General features: G+C 30.6%; 2 protein-coding genes across 3 annotated transcripts; one reads left to right on the plus strand and one right to left on the minus strand.

Annotated features, from left to right (window-relative positions):
• The first annotated feature begins 7,256 nt into the window (after nucleotides 1-7,256).
• Nucleotides 7,257-12,085, plus strand: LOC130826731 (bZIP transcription factor TRAB1-like). The gene is made up of 5 exons (XM_057692296.1): nucleotides 7,257-7,408; nucleotides 7,706-9,094; nucleotides 10,303-10,374; nucleotides 10,463-10,492; nucleotides 11,735-12,085. The coding sequence occupies exons 2-5, from the start codon at nucleotides 7,868-7,870 to the stop codon at nucleotides 11,804-11,806; spliced, it is 1,401 nt and encodes a 466-aa protein (XP_057548279.1). The 5' UTR covers nucleotides 7,257-7,408; nucleotides 7,706-7,867; the 3' UTR covers nucleotides 11,807-12,085.
• A 3,354-nt stretch (nucleotides 12,086-15,439) lies between these two features.
• Nucleotides 15,440-22,386, minus strand: LOC130827358 (GDSL esterase/lipase 5-like). 2 transcript variants are annotated; one of them, XM_057693052.1, is made up of 6 exons: nucleotides 22,059-22,386; nucleotides 21,286-21,407; nucleotides 20,023-20,256; nucleotides 17,365-17,461; nucleotides 17,206-17,274; nucleotides 15,460-15,986 (listed from the first exon to the last, which is right to left on the minus strand). In XM_057693052.1, exons 1-6 carry the CDS (start codon nucleotides 22,336-22,338, stop codon nucleotides 15,736-15,738), a joined length of 1,053 nt encoding a protein of 350 aa, XP_057549035.1. In that variant the 5' UTR covers nucleotides 22,339-22,386; the 3' UTR covers nucleotides 15,460-15,735. The 2 variants fall into 2 exon arrangements, with proteins under 2 accessions (XP_057549034.1, XP_057549035.1); XM_057693051.1 differs by having other exon boundaries at nucleotides 15,440-15,986; nucleotides 17,206-17,461.

Here is a 22,386-nt window from a genome sequence, read left to right on the forward strand (position 1 = left end):
ACACGTGACACAGTCATGTGATTTGCAGTACAAACCTTCCTTTCCTTGTTTCTCTAAGATTTGCAGTACAACAATGGCGGCTCATCTCTCTGTTTGCCTCATGAATCGGATTCTTGAAGGCGAAACGATGCTCTCGGGTCTTGTAAAGCCTTAAAACTATCCCTTTCTTCTTCCTTTGTCATTTTCGGTCCAATACACAGCCACAAAATCCGACCGATACCACTAATAGTCCTGCCAATCCATGAAAACAAAATTTGGCATTTCTTCTTGATTCTAAACATTTCTTATGTAAGGTGGATAATGATCTGCAACAATCATCCCTCTTAAAGATGAACACACCCAAAGAAAAGAAAGAACAAAATACGCACAACAATGGAAACGACTGCCAAATTAAAACCAACAAAGTAAAATGAAAACCAAAGTAAACCCAAATGAACCCCATTAAAATCAACAGAGTGAAAGGAAACCCAAATAAATCAACGAAAACCATGAAATGCAATGGAAACCAGCAGAGTGCTAGTTGCAAAATAGAAAATGAAAAAAAAAATATCACATTTGGAGCTAACATCAATTTAAAATGAACCCCATTTAGTCATAAGTCACAAAGTTACATAATTAATTCCCTAAATCATAAACCCTAATTAGAATCGGGTAGTTGGAAATTACTTTCTCAAATACAAAAAAGGTGGTTTACTAGTAAATGAATTGGACCGAAAATGACAAAGGAAGAAGAAAGGGATAGTTTCAAGGCTTTACAAGACCCGAGAGCATCGTTTCGCCTTCAAGAATCCGATTCATGAGGCAAATAGAGAGATGAGCCGCCATTGTTGTACTGCAAATCTTAGAGAAACAAGGAAAGGAAGGTTTGTACTGCAAATCACGTGACTGTCACGTGAAGGTCAACGGTTATACTTAACGTTCAAAGGCCAAAAAACGTTATAAGGTAGTGTTTTACAAAATGGGGTATAAATTAGGTAGTTTTTTATAATTTACAATTAAAGAAAATATGAATTTGATTTGTGGTTTTTGGTTGAGATACTAGTCCATCCATCTCATAATGTCTAAAAGAGCACAGTAACAATGGACAAGAATGCAAATAACAATGGACAAGAATGCAGAGATTAATGAGATATCTAAGGATACATCTCCTTAAAACGAGTTTTTAATACTTATTGAGTCAACATACATCAATGAGTCAACTCACTCATGTCTTGAGACCGCTCTCTCTAGGCAAAGTCTTCAATTTTAATAATGGTCTCTCTCAAACACACTAGTACAAAGAAGAAACTCTAATGATGATAACCCTATTTGCGTTACTTGTATTAGTCTCTCTATAAGTTCTAATAATGTTCTAAGATCTCTTTATATAGTCCCTCAACATATTAAAAGCCCTAGGATAGAAACTTGCTCTTCATGCATAAAATCCCGCATATCAAAAAGACGCTGATTTGGCCCCTGGACCACACCACTCGAACGAGCAAGGCCCCTGCTCAGACGAAGGCTAGATCAGTAGCCTTTTGTCTGCTGTGCATAGCTGCCTTGTTCAAGCATGCCTCTTCTTGTGTCTTGCCTAGTTTAAGGCACAAGTTAAACTTGATGTGTGCACTCTCTTGCTTTGATTAAGCTACTTTAAGCCTTGCCCAAGGCTCTCATATCATCATCATTGAACATTTTATTAAATGATTCAAACCTTAACATCCCATTTCTCATGGCACACCTCAAATCACTCTCAAGTGTACAAGTGTACAAGACATTGTATGAGCTACAAGATGCTCAAAGTCATTTTCAATACAATGGGAATTGGCTCTTGCTTCAACCAGGTGATAAGATTCTAACCCTTGGCACAATTCCGTTAAGCTGTGATTCTCGTTTGAGTTGGTAATAACTTAATAGCTAATATTATATTTGAACTCTATTTTTTTTTTTTTTTTTTTGTGAATTTTTATTTAAAAGATTATGACTATGATTCTGATATGATTATGGGTGATGCTATAAAACCTACAGACACTAGTATAATTTTGGTGCTCAAGTGCAAATGGTTAAAACTTAACTGGGGCATTATATCTGCCAAGTGCCAGTGACCACCTTATGTTTATTCCAATTTCCATGACATTGCAATTTGCAAGGAGACATTTTTGGCTTTGATTAGACAAGTGTTTTGGATTTTGTTCGAAGTATACAATAAACTTGATGAAGTTTTAGGTCAAGCACAAGTACTAATCTCATTTGTATTTAATTTTATTATAAGAGGATATGCCGAGGAATGAGAATGCCAGAGTGAGGATTGAACACAAGAAGTCAAGATCTTACTTGAGAAAAGTTATACTTGTCTAAGACAAAATCCGATTCTTACTAAGTCTCAATATATTGATCAATTGTAAGCGTGTAAGTCGATTGAAATCTAAATTAGTATGATAAGTTTGCTGTCACTCATTCGAAAAAAGGAAGGTAGTTGCCTCATTATTAAGAGTGAATCTCATGTGGACGGTCGCACTTGTGCAACCTCCCCTTGCCTAGCTCAATAATGTTTTTTAATCAATCGACCAATTTCAAGCCTTAAAATATTCATTTTAAGACTTAAATTGTCAATTTCAAGCATTAACCTTCCTTTCCAAACAACTTAAGTTTAGCGTCCTACTAGGAAGTTTAAATGCATATTCCAAGTCTTTAAATGTTCGTTCCAAGGTTAAAATGCCTATTTTAAGGATTAAAATTTCAATTCCACCTTTCCTACAAAGCTTGAGTTTAACATTCTACTTTAAAGTTTTTAATGTTATTGTAAGGCTTATAATGTCAATTCCAAGAATTAGAATCTCCATTTCAATTATTGAAATGTACATTTCAAATATATTGAAATGCCGATTTGAAAAATTATGGCATTCTTATATAAGTGATAATTGCTACTTTAGCAAGAATGTCGTAAAACAAACACAAACTTTATAATCTACTTCTACAACCTTTAAATTTACACGTTTATTAAGGACATTATACCAAATATACAAAGTACTCCATCCTCATCTTCGGTCATACTCTAAGCTTTGTGAGAACCTCACTATTTTCTATGACCATAAATATTACAATTAGCTAAAGAAAAATAAGAAACTACGCAAGAAAAGGAAGAATGAGGCATCCTCTAACGGATACATCGAATCCCAAGAGGATTTAGAAATGACACATTGAAAATAGAGAAGTGAGAAGAAAGAAACATACTCATGTGAGAAAGAGAAAGTTTAGTAAATAATGGTTATTTGTGAGATTAACAAATCACTCTTATGTGGTATGATTTGATATGGTAAGAATTTTATTATTTTAATTTATCTTTTTTGGTTATGTTTATTTTATTATTACTCTTTTTGTCTTTTATGGTGATTTATAAATCACGGTTATTAATTAAAAATTTTTGTGTGAGAAAAGACGTAAGCAAAGCAATTTTTTTCTTTTCCTTTGAATTAAACTTGAAAATGTTGTTGAGATTTATCCATTCGAGTGTTGAGAACTTTTTCTTTCCCTTTATGTGGCCATTTTATTTGCAAATCCCACAAGTCATTTCTAAACTATGTTTGTAAGTTTATCCAGTTTCTTTGAAAAAGTCTAGTATGAACTTAATCCACATTAATATTAATATGGACTAACTCTTACACTTCATTCAATTCTACTTTTCCACTTCATTTGACACCGCTTTTCCATTCAATTCCACTTCACTCTTAAACTCTTAACTTCACTCCATTCCACTTCTCTCAACTCTTATACTCTTTCCCTCTACTCCAGTTCTCTCTTATATTCTTACACTCCACTCCATTTTTTAAAAATTTAGAAAAAAAAAATTAAAATCATGTGACCATTTTTTTTTCAATTTATTTTTTCCAAATTTTTTTTCTAGTGACTTTAGAATATTTAATAAAGGGTAACTTTTTCATATAATAGATGTAACATTGTATCATAATAGGGGTCACTGAGATTGTACATTTAAAAAAAATAATTAAAAGTATTTTGTAACACTACAAATCAATTTCAAATCTATTGTCCATGTGGTAGAATTTTAAATCAAACAATACAAAAATACAAGTTTTACGTTAATTACACCCTATAAGAGGACACTTTTTGTATATTATCAAGTGTAACTTTGTCTTACTAAAGGGGTAGCATTTAATCAAAATAGTAGTCACATTCATTATAGACTTTAAAATAAATAATTTTTGTAGAACCACATATTAATTTCAAAATTTATTGTTATTATGAATAAAATTTTAAACCAAACACAACAAATACAAGTTAATTACATTATATGGTAATTTTATCTTACAATAAGAGTAACATTGAATCACAATAGAGATCACATTAATTATTATAAAAAGTGAAGAGAGTAGAAATACGAGTGATAAAACTTAGTCCACACAATTTAATTATTGGCCTTCCACACAAGAGTTTCTCGGCTTTTTTAGACTTCCATAAGGGAGGAGGAATGAGTGAATTTTCTATTCTTTGCCAAAACTTTGGCCCTTCAATTGGAGGGACTAGGATTGAGAAAGAGTTAGCCAAAACTTCCACTTACCAACTTTTGCTCTCTTTGTGTACAATCTTTGCAATACTATTGTCCTAACATCTTCAAGCATATTCATGATACGCTTGGTTCTTGAATTTATAATGTAATTATTTAATGTTTTGTTGGAAATACTTCACATGTGAGATAAGATTTCACATCGATAAAATAGTGGGTCGTGTACTTGCATATATATTGAGTAATCTAATTATGCTACTACCATATGATTTTGGGAAACAATGAACTTCACCAAGTATACGTGCAAGTCAACGCTCTTGACCCGTGGGTTTGTGGGCCCACGACACGGATGTCCCATGTCCACATGAGTGAGCCACGGTGAAATTATGTGACTAATTATCATGGCCTAATATATTTCTGCCATATTGTTTACTATGACATCAACTTTCCTTGAATCTATCATGAAAGCCCTACATAAAGAAAGATGATTGTACGCCTTGAACCCATCAACATCATCAACATCAATCTTTCTCATTTCAACTAATACATGTTTATAATCACTCATGTTCCAAGCCCTTGTTGCCCTCCAAAATGCGTGCTTTAACTCATCACCCTTGTAATTCTTATGCCAATTTGCATATATGTGTTTAGCTCATACAATTCGTACAAGCTAGAAGTAAATGTGGAGAAACCAATTTCTCCGATACTTTTATGTTCCTAGATTATAGGGGCGGTTGTGTAAGTCATGGAGTCGTGGGGACATGGACTCTAACCTATGTCCATTATCCAAACAGAAACTCTATTTCCAAAAGCAATTTAGTTATTTTCATTAAGATCCTTAGCCACAAGGGTGACACTAAGGGAGTGGTCAGCCACAAGGTACAAGAACAAGGTTACACACCACAAAGGTGAGACTAGGTTAGAAAATTTGACAAGTTATGAAAGTCTCTCAAATTAGAAGCGTGATTAATTACTTGCTCATTCTTGGAAGTGTTAGGCATATGAGAATGCAAATTAACAGACTGACAAATTATAAAAATAGATAATAAATTAGATAAAAGTTGATTATACTTACAAAGTTGTTTTTATAATTCTATACTTTTCTTTATTCTCATTAATGATAAAAATATCTTTTTAACTTACCCAAATCTGAACTCAAATTACCACTTACCTCTAAAAACTTTTTTGTGAGATTTTCCCTTTCTAAGTCTCAACCCCTCACCTTTACCAATTGTCAATCTCTTCAAATAAATAAAAAAAACTTTATATAATTCTACTCAAAATCTCAATCACCAACTTTAAATCTCTCTTACCAAACATGCCCTTAAGGTCATATCTTCAACCTATACTTCTAAGTTTATTTGAACATTTAAGCATGAAACAAACAATATAAAAGAGACCTTATCTTATTTTAAAATTGATACTTTGCAATTACAAATTTATAATATGTAGTATCAATATATCCAACCTCATTCGGTATAATACAAGCACTTTTAATTCAATTTGTCCACTCGTTATGCTATTAAAAATTCCCTTCTCTTATAATTGAATCCATTTTTATTTCGATAAAGCTATACATAATTTGATAAATATTAATTTTGTTTATATTTCATTCTAATTAATAAGTAGAAACCATAGAGTATCTAGTATTTTTTTGTCCTTTTGAAATTGTCACATCTTTTATTTTATTTTGTTTTTATACTTTATTATATTTCTATTTTGGGTAATGTCCTTAATAAGGAGTCCTTACAACTTTCTTTAAAATGTATCAACATATTTTATATCATTTTATGTTATTTTTAGTTTTATCCATGCAATTTAATTGTTTTACTATTTTTCATTCTTATATCTTTGATGAACTAAGGTCGCAATATGAAAGGGATGAAGGGAGTACTAATGTCTCAAATAGTCTATTTTTTTCATCAATCATTCAATCATAAATCATCACATAACATTTATTATGCCTAAAAATACTCTAGAAAATAAAAATCAACCCTTCATTTTCCAACCCATAAATGGAGCAAGAATCATGATAAAGAAGAGCTAGAAAAAGATACTATTAGTATCTTACCTTTTTATTTTGGTCAGTCCTATTTATTTTACATTAATTTTATTTTTAAATGATAAATTATTACTTTCTTTCAATCTCATTCACACGTTTAAACTCTTTTTTAATTTTATTTGCACAATTTATTTTCAAAGCTTTATTTATTACCAACATGCACTTTTTCTTTAAAAAATCAAGTCATCCAAATATCAATATCAAGTTCACTATAGGAAAATACCCTTCAAAGTTAAAATTATTCATATTAATCAATCGGTGAGATTATTATAGAAAAATTATAAAAATATTAAATTATTTTATATAATTTTTTTTATGCTTAAAAAATGATCCCAATTTTCATGAAAGCTAATAATACCAATTATAGTAGTGGTATCACTATTCCCAAGGCGCATTATAGCCAACAAAACCCCACCAACTATCACCCTTTTAAAAAAATCAAAAAACAATAAAAAAGAAAGCGTGAGACCTTACCTTCATCAATCAATACTTTATCTTACGCAACGTGGACGGCTCTGATTAACTCCATGTATCGATCTCTGATTGGCTCAAACAAAATCAACGATTTCAAATCACTTCAAAGTCCTATCAATCTTTCCTACTACTCCATGATTGGTCCACGTACCCTCTTACAGTGGACCCTCACACCATTAAAATATTTCAGGATAACATGCACCATACACAGCTTTCCCTCTTAATAAAAAGAGTTTAGTGATAGAAAGAGAAAGTATTTTTCATTTTTGGTATTCACAAACAAAGAAAGAAAGATTGAAAAGAGTTTTTTCTCTTATTTTGAAACAACATCTAGAAATTCGACACTTGTCCTTAATTAAAAATTTTCCTTATTGGTAAATAAAAACACCCAACTCTCAAGTCTCACCCTTTTTTTTTTTTGTTTTTCATTTAATTTTTTGTGGGTTATTGGGATTATATATTGTTTTTTAATTTGGAATATTGGGGTTTATTTTCTTTTTTTTAGTTAGATGATTGAATAATTAATTTGGAATATTGGATTTATTTTCAATTTTTATTTAGGGTTGAAATTTGAAAATTGATTAATTACTTTGTGAAAGTTTAGATCTTTGATTGAAACCTTGAATTTTTTTGATTTATTTGGTAATTTTTTCTGTTGTTTGATTATGCAGGTTGTTGAAAGTGAGCTACAATTGATGCTGATTGTCTGATTTACATGTAAGAATAAATTGGTGTTTTTTGATGCTGTTTATACAAGTATTTGTTATTGAAATTTGTCAGATTTGTAGAAATATCAAATAGTTTCAAGTTAAATTGTTAATTTAGTGGAGAAAATGGGGAGTAATTGCAATATAAACTTTAGTGATGGGGGTGCTGGAGGAAGTGGGAGACCACCAGGGTCTGGGAATTTTGGGTTAACTAGACAATCTTCAATATATTCATTAACATTTGATGAACTTCAGAATACATTAGGTGGGATGGGGAAGGATTTTGGGTCAATGAATATGGATGAATTGTTAAAGAATATATGGAGTGCTGAAGAAACACAGTCTATGGCAACAGGATCAGGAGCTGCAGCTATGGCTGCAGCTGCTGCTGCTGTTGCGAACATGGGTCAGGATGTGGGGAATTCGGGTGGGTATTTGCAGCGACAGGGCTCGCTAACACTACCTAGAACACTTAGTCAGAAGACGGTTGATGAGGTTTGGAAGGATATAGCGAGAGAATTTAATGGCGGAAAAGATGGGGGAGGCGGGTCTAATGTGCCTCAACGACAGCAAACGCTTGGGGAGATTACTTTGGAGGAGTTCTTGGTGAGAGCTGGGGTTGTACGGGAAGATGCTCAGGTAGTTGGGAAGTCTAATAATGTTCCTGGTGCTGGGATTTTCGGAGATTTTACTCAGCCGGATCATAATCATAGTAGTAGTAATAGTGGGTTTGGGATTAATTTTCAACAACCTGGACGAGGTATGGACTTGATTGGTAATCGAATTTCTGAGACGAATCATCAGATGTCGTCTTTGCAATCATCTAACTTGCCGTTGAATGTTAATGGGGTACGAACATCACAGCAGCAGGCAGCGGAAGTGCAGCTATCTCAGCAGCCGCCACAGCAGCAGCAGCAGCAGCAGCAACAACAGCAACAACCGTTGTTTCCTAAGAAGTCCACAGTTTCGTATGGATCTGCTATAACACTGTCGAGTAATAGTCCGTTAGGTAATGCAGAAATGAGGGGTGGTTTGGTGGGGCTAGCTGATCCCGGGTTGAATAGCAACTTGGTTCAAAGTGGAGCTTATCAAGGGGGTGGTGGTTTGGGTATGGTTGGGTTGGGAGGAGGTGGGGCTATTGGTGTTCCTGCAGGATCACCTGCAGCTTTGTCGTCTGATGGGATTGCAAGGAGTAATGGGGATTCTTCCTCTGTTTCACCTGTTCCATACTTGTTTAATGGCGGACTTAGAGGGAGACGAGGACTTGGTACTGTTGACAAAGTTGTCGAGAGGAGACAAAGGCGTATGATCAAGAATAGAGAATCTGCTGCACGATCACGAGCACGAAAACAGGTTACTTATCTTCCTCCTATTAGTTCTTCATAGAAAAATTCGCAGTTTGTTTTATAGGAGACCGATTTACCATGAGATAGACCCATATAATTAACCAAGTTTTCTAATTGATCAGGTTTAAATTGTATATAATCACTTTAATAAACTAAATGTATATGGGCCAGTCAGCCAGCCCAATAAAGTTAGTCTCAGTATAAGACTGTCACATTTAAGAATTTGTGAAAATTCGTGTTGTAGCTGATTGGTTTAACATAGACAAGCATGCTGCATTTATAGTGAAATTTGTATGATATTCTAAGATCAACCATGTTGAATGTTATATTAAGTGAGATACTGGCGTGTTAAGAATAGGTAATCTAGATGAATACATGGTAAAACATGGGCTCCTAACATGAATGTTTTGTAAAGACATGGATGTTTTGTTTGGCCCGCTTAATTTGCACTCTTTTTTTGACAAAGAACCCACTCCTTTCATTTAATCGCATCAACAAACTTATACTCCCTTTATTTTATCTACTTAATTTTACCATTTATTTGTATTTTGTCTTATACAATAGAAAAAATGCTAATTCATAGAGATGGAGAGTAAGAACTTTTCTATCAAAATAGGAAAAAAAAAATAAAATTGTTAGTTACTCCTGTCACGTGGCTTTACACTACTTGTGAAAACCAAGAAAAAAGAAAAAAGTTGGTAACTAGGATGGGGGCAGGAAGATAAGTTAATGTGTTAGTGAAAATTAAGAAAAAAAAGTGAATGATTTCAAAAATAAAAGTACAACAAACTCGAACAGAGTATACTGAAAAAATGTAGTAAAAGTCATGCAAGAAGGAACATTTTGTGCATGTGGGGTCGATTTCAGGTCGGTTCAAAATTGAGTTTTGTGCTCACATTAATTTTTATATAATTTTGAGTTTATTTTTCAAGTTAGGTTCAGTTACAAAATCAGGTAAAGATTGAGTTATTAGATTTATTTTGTACACCTTTATAAAAGCGAACGACACCATTTTATTCTCTCCCTTTACCTGGTATGAGACCCCTGAATTGATTCACAAAAAGCTGAAAACCTGAATAATATAATCTGACATGCACTTTCACCCTCCACTGAGTGATAAATTATTTACTCCAACTGGAGATGCACTTATTGGAAGCATTTTATGAAGTTGTCAGTTGATTCAGATGTGACATTGACAAGTATAATCTTGTTTAGGCCTATACTATGGAGTTGGAGCAAGAAGTTCAGAAACTAAAAGAGGAGAATCAAGACTTGCGTAAGAAACAGGTGTGTATGTCTTCAAATTTCTTTACAGAAAACATGTTCTTGCTTTCAATTTAATCATCATCTTTAGGGATTGCTTTTCTGACTGCAGGCCGAAATCATCGAAATGCAGAAAAATCAGGTACATAATCTGTTCTACTTGATCATTTTCATAATACTTCAACCATTTCAACTTGAAGTAGTATTAAGGAAATGATTGGTTGATAGCAAATAGCATTGTTGTTTTTAAATAACGACAAAAGTGTCAGAAGTAATGAGATATATATAACAATTATAAGTTATTTTATATGACATACTCCCTCCGTTTTTTTTTGTTTTTCTCATTTACTTTTTACACTGTTTTCAAAAGAAATTTAAAATTTTAATATCTCTAAATATGCATTATAAAAAGTTATAAAAAATTTATAATAATAAACCATACCTTAAAGCGAACCTAGTAATTAAATCTCACATGGATATATTTTATCTTCTATACATGTCTCAAAAGCCTTAATCAAAATTTTATCTTTCCAAAATAAAATATTCCAAACGGAAAGAAAATTAAAAAACAGAGGAATTATATAGTAATTTAACAAGTATTGTAAAACACATGATAAAAAAGTTTAGCAAAGTGTAGCAATATTATGGAACGGAGAAAGTACTATCTATGGTTTAGAGTCTAAACTCGTTATTCTGAAAATATTCTGAAAATTTTTCTATCAAGGGGTCATATTGATAGTGTATATTGCATTTTTTTTCCATTTAGTTTTGAATATTTGTCTATTACTCTTTTTGTCCCTCTTATTTTGTACCTGTGTAAAATATGTGAAATTTAGTAAAAGTGGAAATTGAGTTCGAGCATGAGACAAAAATAAGTGGAGGATAAAAATAATAGTTAGGATGGAGAGAGTAAAAGTTTATAGATAAGGTTAAAAGGAGAGTAAGACCATAGTCAAAAAAGAAAAGGAGCAAAATCAGTGGAACAAATTAAAATGAAAAGTAGTATAAAATAAAAATGATAGAGAGACTAGTTTTTAGCTATTAGCCAATTAAATGATTTTTTTGAATAGCGTTGACTTTTATATTGATTATTAAGCGAACTAGAAAGAAAGTTTTTGATAAAAATTAGTGAAATGGCTATTTATTAGGAATAGGTGGCCAAAAAGCAAGAGAGATATAAATGATGTTTAATGGCAAATTGTGAACAATATTTGGATGAGATAAAAAAAAAAAGTCAATTGTGTCGATCTCGATGGGAGACAAATGAGTACTTGCTATTGCATTTTTGCGTAATTTATCTTGTGTAAAGGTAGTGTGTGCATTTCAAGTAACTTTTGAGTATGTACAAGATGCACTTTGACCGATTAAATTTATCGATCAACAGGTGATGGAGATGATGAACGCACAATCTGGTCCTCGAAAAAAGCTTAGACGGACGCAGACTGGGCCGTGGTGATCTGAAGGAGATGTTCAAAAACTGTAGGTTTTTTGTATATATTTTGTAGGAAATGGAAGTTTTTCTGCTTACTGGATAGTAGATACTAGTTCAGGAATGGATTGTATTTTAGGTTGAAATTCTACACATTTTTATAGTTTCCTTTCTTGGTAAATGGTAAACATCATCAGTTGTAGGAAACAATTATGAAGCGTGACATGAAATTAATCCACCGTTAAACTATTGGATATGTATTTTTAGGATGTGTCTAATTTTTATTTTTTTTTTATTTCTTTTCTACTTTTTTCGTCTTTTGTCTATAATTTTTTACTTATAAAGGTCTATCAGGTTCCCATGATCCCACTAAAACTATAAAATATTAAATTGGAGAAGCAATTAACAAACTCAAAAGATAAAACATTAAATCCTACCTAAAGAGCCCTTTAGTTACACGTAATAATACAACATAAAAGCCAAAAGTACTCATATTTTTTATGAGTAACGGTAGCATTATAGTTAGACACGACTTGCTATCCATAATATTTTCCAAGTTAAATAAACGGTTAAGGTCTGTAGCTCTACCCACTCTAATTGATACGTTGAGCCACAAGCTTGACTTTTATTATAGAAAACACAATACAACACAACACATTGTGTGCCAACTTCTGACATGATATGGCCTTTGACAAATCTAAGGCAAGACACGATCCATGCCTGCTTATGCACACCCTGAATTACACAATTACATACTAATCCATTTTGGACTTAAAATTGTCAATTTTAGAGTATGGTGAGGTTATTTGAGTATGAGACTATAAGTCTTACAGATAAGTGTATTGTTATGAAGTTGGTCCAATTGTTCTCAAGTTGAACTCTAATTTTAGGGAGGGACATTTAAGGGTTTAAATCTGGACCCTATTTTGTCTCGAATCCTAACATTAGGATAGGGTCTAGTCTTAGACCATAATTTTAAGGGTTTAAAAAATTAGATTTAAATTCAAACGCAGACCCTTAGGGTGTGGATCCTTACCCTAATAATTTATTTTTCAAATGAGTTTTAAGGTTCAAAAAAATAAACTCTAATCTGGATTTTTGTTAGACCTTAATCTGAACCCTTATTGGACTCTTACAGCCCGTTCGGTTTGTGGTATTAAATGGTTGTAATGAGAATGATTTGTAGTGTAAAATTTCACCAAAAGCTTCATATCATTCCCAATTTCATGGTAATGAAACTTTGATCACAAAAAAGTTTTTTTGTTTACAAAATTCCATTACCACCTAATACCACCTCTCCCAATGGCAGCCCCGTATCTAACCCGGGACGGGTGGGGCAGAGACCCGGGGCCCCATATTTCAGAAATTAAGTAGATTTAAATTTAAATTAAAATATTAAAAAATCAAAGAATTAATATTGATAGTGGAATATTATTGGCAAAGAATATTTGTAATGTTCTGAATTCATTAAATTAAAAGGATTGTAATTGGGGAGAGCATGGTACTCGGTATTTAAGAATCCGGTTGATTTTACTTATCTTGTTATATTACATAATATTGCCACAAAAATATACATCTCGTTGTGAAAAAAAAAGAAAACAAATTTAATAAATAATAGAATCACAAAATAATTTAGCTTTTCGTAAATCCAATGAAAAACTTTAAGGGAAATTGTAAAAAATAAACTAACATTTGCTCAATTTGCTGAAAATAAACCCAACAATTATTTATTTTTGAATAAACTTACCTATTTGGTATAATTGCTGAAAATAAATCCAACTATTATTTATTCCTAATTCTTGATTTACCAAGAAACTTAAAAAATGAATATAAACAATAGGTCGATTTATTTTTAACAAATATACCTAATAAGTGGGTTTATTTAGAAAATAGTTATAGGTGGGTTTATTTTCTGTGAATCAAGCAAAGGTTGGTATTTCTAATCTCACCCCTAGACCACTGAAAGTTCAGAAACTGGCCTGCCCAATGGTAATGCATTGGAATGAATTTTTGAAGAACATAATTTCATTAAAGTAGCACAAGCATGACCATCAAGGTAGCCAATAGATTTTCAACCAAAATTATACTAATTTTTCATTTTCGTTACTATCATTTATTATCACCTACCAAAGGGGCTGTTAGAGTCTTGAATACTAAAATCTCTGGAAAAAATTACTTGAACCTTCTAAATCAATAATTATTTTGTCCCTTCAATTCTAAATTGAAACAGCTGAATACCTTTTTGTTCTGGGTAGTGTTCAACACTTCAATGCACAAACAACTACAATAATATTTAAAGAAAAATGAAAAATATTATTCATGACAATTAAATTCATATAATACAGAAATTAATTAATTGAGAAAATTTGAAAGAGAACAAAAAGAACTTACATGATAGACTTGAGATGTAGGGTTTTCAAGAATCCAAAATTGGGGGATTCTATCACAATTACATGATAGACCTGTATGAACCCAAAATCAAGCTATACTATATTATTGTCCTTCTTCAACCATTGAAAAATTACTAGAGGGGTTTGGGTTTATCCGGACCCAAACCCTTAAAATTTTTTTGGACCCGTATCCTTAGGGTCTAAATTTTAGATTTTTACCTTTAAAAAAGAATAGGGTCCAGATAACCCTTGCCCATCTCTACCAGTAATTTCATTGGATCAAAATTATGAGCCTATTATTCTATTAGTGTATATCAAATCTTATTCTATTCGAGTATGAAGATTGTGAAATGCCATTACCATGCATATTCCAAAGAGTGTGGTCAATTCTTCCCTGGATATTAGTATAAAAGAAATATACAACTTGTTTTATAAAAGGGTTTAATTGTGAGAGGTTCTATAACTTTTAGTAAATATCCTAACTCATATTTGAGGGCAGATTCAATGTCAGTGAATGGTGTCAGCCGACAATATTCAACTTATATATGAAAGAAATGGATTGAAAGACAAATATATGTGTTAGTTAAGTAGATAGGAGTTTCGCTATGGCCTTGTTTGGATTGAAAGAAATGGAGGGAAAAAAAAAGAAAGGATTTGGAGGGTTGAAAGCTCCCTTGTTTGGATAGCAAAAAGGGAGAGGAGGGGTGGGGTTTGGAGGGAAGGGATTTAGAGGGATTAAGTCTCTTAATTTTGTTAACATTATAATCTCTCCATAAGAGGTAATATTTGAAAAAAAAAAAAAAAAAGAAATTTCCTTTCATTCTCCTTCCCTTCCTTTCTAAACAAACAAGGGGGCATTTTCCCTCTCTTCCCCTCCCCTTCCTTTCCCTTCCTTTCCTCCCCCTTTCCTTCCATTCTTTTTTCTCCTATTTTGCTATCCAAATATAGTGTATATAAATATAATTGACTTGGATTTAAACCTGCTTAAGCATATTTTTTTTAAAATATTATTGACAATATATGATTTGTCCTAAATCTGCCTTTACTAATACTATCTCTGTCCCTTTAAATTTACACCATATAACTCAAAAAATTCTTACATATTTAAATATTATATGATTTGTCCTAAATCTGCCTTTGCTAATACTATCTCTGTCCCTTTAAATTTACACCATATAACTCAAAAAATTCTTACATATTTAAATATAATGCAAACTCAAAGAAACAATAATGAGAGTACAAATTATAAGAACATCAACTCATTGTTTTGAAATTATAATATACAACTAAATTTCAATAACATCAACTTAAAATGTATTTTGTATAAGTAGGACTTACATGAGTAAATAAATGTTTGTATTCTCCCAAGTCTCAAATTTTGTTTCTTTTTAATAGCTACACTTTTTTTAAAAGCTCTTGCATAAACATAGCTTTTAAAAAGAAACAAAGATAATATTTTTACGATTTGTTATTGCAACTAATACATACAATTATCTTTATAAACCGTAAAAAAATGGAAAAACATATCGAATTCGTATTGGAACTAAAAATTAGAAATAATAGGAATCATGGTAAGTGGAAAAGATCCTTGATGGTATAAGAAAGATGATGAGTATGATGAACATAGTTTTTGTTGCTCCACATTTCTTGTGCAATTTGTTTGTAAGCATTTTCAGTGAAATGGAAAGAATCCCAAAAAAGATGGTCATTTATATTGTTGCACAACTCAAATTCTTGTACAACCCTTTTTCCTCCGCAGCTGAATATCCCACGGAATTGGCCTGTCCCACAACATGCTGTCTTCCCCTCCTTGTACCCTAAAATGGAAAGAATCACAAGATATATGTATTACAATAATGATGTATTACAAATATGTGTTACAAGATAAATTTACACTATTTGTAATTCTTTGTATATGGCTTTGAACTCTTGTTGAATCACCAAGGAGACGATGAAGATATGGTTGCGACAATCAAAGAAGTCGCTTGGAAACTTAATTTGAGTAGAAGGCGTTCATGCACTTTCCTATTGTGATACTTCTCCCACAAAGGTGTTTGGGATGATAAATGAAATTCACAATGAGATACTTTAATGGTTTATATACTCTAAATGTTCAACAATATATTCATTTATATTTTGTATGGATGGAAATCTAGGTTTAACAATGTTAAATATTAATACTTTAATGGTTGTAATTCGCAAAATAATAACTCTAAATATTGATTTTCTCTAATTTCTAATTAATTGTGCACCAAGAAACACAAATCATTCGTACCTTATGTATCTAACAGGAGTATATCTCGTTGACTGTATAAGTTTAACTATTTTTTATAGGAAGGAGAAATTAATCCTTCTAGGCAAAGATGAAATATAAAGCTTTAATCAATAATTGAACTCATTAAGTCACAAAATTTTACTATACATGGTAAACCTATGATTTGTACTCCATGCATAGGTGATATATAGGTTTAAACACATGTTAGTATGTTACTATGTAGAATTTTTCTTTTTTATTAATAAATTAAAGGCCGACCCTATAAGAGGATAAGAGGGATTAATCTCCCGGGTCCATCTAAAACTAATAGAATAACTACGCTTTAATTTTTCACAAAAAAGTAGAATAAAAGATTTCCATTTTGATCTATAAAAAATCAATTTAAACCTTAAAATGATCAATTATGATAAGTTATAATTTATAAAAAAAAAATCAATTTTAACCTTAAAATTATCAATTATGACCTTAAACAGATCAAGTACTGGGCGCATATTGAGAAAAGCAATAATTGGGCTGATTGGACTATCCGCCTCATATTGAGTCCGTCGCTTGCAAGAGCGGCTGTTAATTGTCAATAGTTCAAGGCCATAATAGCGTATTTAATAGTTGGGGGTCTATGATAAATATTCCGCTCCGGGTCTCACAAATCTTATGGTCGGCATGAGTACATTGTTTATTCTAATTAAGTTTTGATTTAGCTAATATTCTTTAAAAAAAATATAAAAAATAAAATAAGTAAGGTGGAGGAGAATTAGAAATACCAAATTTTGAGGGGTGCTTGAGTCTTTGCAAGGTACTAGTATGAAAATCATAAAGAGCATATTTGAACCCTGGTAAATTTATTGTTAGGTCTTGTAAGACATGGAAAATGGCATTGTTATGCAATCTTATGTAACTTGAAACTTGTTTATAGCATTCACCATTCCTTTCTGGATTTATGCTTCTAAGGGCAGGTAGACACCCAACTGGTGGCACGTTTAGAAACCCAAATTTTCTCCCACCGCTCTCGTATATTTCCTGCACAATAAGTAATTATTCTATTAGGTAGTATCTTTGTCAAATTTTTGGTCAAATTTTTAAAATTTTAATTCAATATTTCTTTATATTGTATCTCTAAATAGATATATTGTTTTTAATATTATAACTATATTTTTTACAAAAACGAAACTAAAGCGTTATATTTTTTTGGAAATATTTTGATGATAAGAAAAAATTATAAAAGCCTTTAACATGTTGGGTTGATCTGAACCCAATCTGACCTAAAAATTACCCAATCGAAATTGACTCAACTTTAAGTTAATCGACTAATTATTTTCACAGTTACAACATATTGTTTTTGTATTAAGAAAGTATTGTGAGACAGCCTAAGCCGTACAACTAGCCCAAGTCTATGTAATTTTTTTTAAAAGAAATTCTACATGGTAGCATTGAACTTTCATGAAACGCCAGTGATAGCACTTTTGTAAGATTTTTGCAAATAATAGCATCCAATTTATGCCTTATTTAACCGTCGTAGCATTTTCCCTTAAATTCTTGTCAATTTCCGTTTGATTCACCATTTTGACATTACTACTCTTATTTATTGTTGGTTATTGTATTTATAATTATCCTATATTCTCAAATATTTAATTTACCATTTTAACGTTTAATTCACCGTTAAATTCATCAACGCATGGGAGAATTTATAAGAATGTGAGGACGTAAAAGAGTAAGAAGAATGAATAATGGAGGTAGGGGGCCAATACACCTAAGATAATGTCAAAATATATAAATAATGTGGTCCAACCAAGGCAATGCAATAAGCAGTAGAACGAAGAAATCTCATTGTCATTTGTCATAGCCATTAATATAGATGGGCCGCAATATCAGTAGATTTGAATGCCTCTATATTTGACTTTTTGGAATGGACCACAAACTTATGCTGTTACACCCAGCACTCAGCACTTAGTAAACTCTAAATATCAAAAAAAAAAATTGAAAACAAAATCTTAACTCTTTATATCATTAAAACAGTTTCGATGATTTGATATTCACCCGAGTTTATAATCGAACCCGACTTAATATAACTTCAAAATAAATTTGAAATTATATAACAATTAGTGAAGACATAAATTTGATTTTGAATCAATCCAAAACACTTGATTCAAAATCAACCCGATGACACAATGAAAATATTATTTACATCTTAAGTTTTTGAGGCATCCTATTCAAACATATTCAAAATATTATTTTTTATAGGATAATAATATTTACAGTCCTTAAGACTGTAAATAAAAATTAATAAATTTTCTTTATCATTAATAATTTTAAATTTTCAAGAGAATTTAATCTAATCTTAACTTTTTAATAATAATAAAAGAACAAAAATACAAAGACCAATCATTAAATGATATCACCTATTCGTTTTTATCACTTTTAGTAGTCATTAATTTGTAAAGTGTTTTAAAATAAGATACGATTTTTAATTAATATCTCAAAGTTGAGATTTTTATATTTGAATTATGATTTTTAATTTATATTTCAATTTTAAATTCTCTAATTATATAAATAATCATTTGTACATTAGGAAAAAGCTAAAATTAGATGTAAATATTATTAAAGAGAGAATACAACAATTTATTCATCAGGAAGGAATAATGAATTCATTAATATTTTTCAACAGGTATAAAAGACGAATATGTTGAGATAAATATGATATCTTCATGCAAATAAACGTTGGAGTCCTACACATTGTTAAGTCCATCAATTCTATTTGAAATATTAATATATTAAGTGAGTCAAAACTATATATAGATATGAATTTTTTTTAGTAAAAAATATGGATAAGATTAAAAAAGAAAATATATTTTAAAACAATATTTAAAGAAAGTTACAAGAACCATCACAGAAAAGAAAAAAGTTCAAAATAAGTGAAACATTTTAAAATTAAAATTTAACATTGTTGTGTAAGCAAGCTAATTATTCATCAGAAAATACCGAGAGATACATTTCTCACGTTGATAGTATATAAAAATCAATAATGTTATATAAAACAATTTAAATCGTTAAAATAGATCTAATTTGGTAAAAAATATTGATAAAAATTAATAATCGAAAAGAAACAAAATAAATTCAATCTAACAAACCTAAAAATATGATACCCTCTACATTTGATCAATGTAAGCCACAAATAACTTGAAAAAAAAAAATACAAATATGAGATAGTAGTAGTGAATTGCTAAAAATAAAAACAAAACAATACCTGTAAAGAAATAAATGAAGTACTATATAGTACTTATGTCTTATTTAATATGCCGTTATATTTTTCTTTCCTAGAAATCTCAAAATAATTATTAATTTTATAATGTAAAAACATTTAATATGATAGTTTTTCTTAGTTTGAAAATTTCTCAAATACTAATCAATAATAATAATAATAATAATAATAATAATAAATAATAATAATAATAATAACATCATCACGACATGTTAAAGGAAAATATTTTCATGATATAATGTCACATTAATATTTTTAAGAGAAAATGATATCAGCGTCTTTTGTTTTAGTGTAAAAAAAAGGAAAAGAAAAAAAAACTAACCTTGACCACGGAAGTGATGTTGTTAATGACCATATTAACATAATGAGGTTTGGTGTAGGAAGTGAGAAATTTAGAGGAATTTGTCACGAAAAGGCTCATGTAATCGTTTATGCCAATGCTAAACAAATATACACCCCTTTTCAACCTCTTCCTTGCTTTTACATATCCATGTTCTTTTATTAGCCATTTTTTCACCTTCTTGTAGCTTTTTAGCTGCATATGAAGGTCAATTACCTGGAAAAAAAATCAAAAGTTTTCGTTCAAGATTTACTTTTTCTGTATTTTTTACTTGCACTAAACACCTTTTTGCTGCAATCTAATACGTTTATCGGATTATTTATATCTAGAGTTATACATAACTAATAATTAAAAAAATTTAATATTATAAAAATATGCAACGAAACAAATTAAACAAGATTAAACATGACTATATTATTTTCTCGTATAGTAGCCAAAATATATAAATTAGTATAGAATTATAAATAGTGTAAAAATTCATTTAAGTAAAAAGGAACGAACATAGTATCACGTTATTGTTGACTCAATGTGATAATGTTAATACTCTTTTGAATTTTCTTATGAGGAAAGGATATGATGCAAGCAAAAGGCAGACTAAAAACGTGTACTTTCTTCGGTTTTTACTTGCATGCTTTTTCATATCACCTATAATGCATAGTATTTTTCATTGTTAAAATCTCTAATTATATAAATAAAAAAATTAAGTAAATTAAAAATTAATAAATTTTGCGTTGAAAAAAAAATAAAAAAAATTACGTTGAGATGATTCAAATGACCTCTTATATGACTATGTTTAAATTTATAGATTAACGACAATAAGCAAGTAAATTTGGTTGATGAATACGATCGAAGTCAACATGTGTGGAACTAAAAATTGGAGAAAATAATAATTTTTAGACCTATGTTAATGTTTATTTAATATTTTTGAAATATTTGAGGGTTAAGTAAGCTATTAAACAAAATTACAAATTAATATTTGAATTTCTTTAATTTATAGGAGATTGCATCCAATTGGCCACCTTATACTCATGTAGAACCACCTCCAAATCAAAACACAAGAAGTAAAATAAAAAATATGTCATAATTTTTTTTAAAATTTTATAGTTTTAAATTCTTAGTCAACTAACTGAAGATATGCTGATCAACGGTTGATTATGATTGGAGATTATTATATACTTATTTAAAACTTATTATAAATAAATAAATAATATTAAGAAATTAATTATACTACGATACGATACATACCGAACCTTGAAAAGTCTCAACAAGAGCACCACCTCCGGCAGATGCAAAGTTGACTCCATCATAGAACCCATGTTTTCCAGGCTGAAGGTACGCCTGAATCAATGGAAGTCCGGCGTGCTCCGCTGTCCATATCAACGGTGATAAAATTTCAATCATATAGCGGCTGAACTACAATCATATACTCAAACTTTTGATTAAATTGATTTCTAATATCACATATATTTTTCTTTTGTTCAATTTTATGCTGTTAGAATACATAATATATCTTGGATCTCAATTATCAGTTTTAGCTGTTGTTTAAGTTAAGGGGTATATCGGAGTATATAACGTATTTCGAGACATCACCCATCAGCTAAGCTTTTTGGTTAAGTTTAAATTGACATGATATTAGAGGTCAATGTGATGATATTAGAGGTCAATGTGATAATAGGTTATGAGTTTAAATTTCAATCACTTTTCATTTAAAAAGTAAAAATTTCAGTGTCAGATATGAAAAAGATTTGTGTTACATCTACACTTCTAACCCAAAAAGCTCTCGTGTGAGGTGACATATAAGAATATATAAAGCCCTCAACCATTAACTTAAATTTTTAGTTAAATTAGTTCCTTAACACGTGCAATGTTAAATGCGTCTACATGTAACATATAACGTAATGTAAAAAAATATAATTTAATTATCAACTAAAATAGTTGACATTAAAGAATTTAAGTTAGAAGGTGGAATGAAGATGAGAAAATTGAAAAACATAAATAAAAAAGATAAAAACAAATACCAATAAAGTCGGAGATGAGACGGCCATCGGAGAAACGACCGGTGGGGAAGTGGAAGAAAGTGATGCCATAAGGCCAAAAATTAGCTTGGTCAAGAGTAGTGGTATTGATGTAGTTGTTATTGCCAACATCTAAAATGGAGTCCCCAAAAATGAACAAAGGAGAAGGTGAGTGGTGGTTGTTATGATGATTGTTATGGGATAATATGTGGCAATTGATGTTTGAGCAAAAGGAGATTATTAAGAAGACACAAAAGAGAGGTATTAAGCTTTCCAATAACATGGCTTTGATTTTTGGTCTTCTTGTTGGGTTATAAGTTTATGTGTGTAA

Source organism: Amaranthus tricolor, chromosome 11 (assembly GCF_026212465.1).
Source record: "Amaranthus tricolor cultivar Red isolate AtriRed21 chromosome 11, ASM2621246v1, whole genome shotgun sequence".
Lineage (NCBI taxonomy): Eukaryota > Viridiplantae > Streptophyta > Magnoliopsida > Caryophyllales > Amaranthaceae > Amaranthus > Amaranthus tricolor.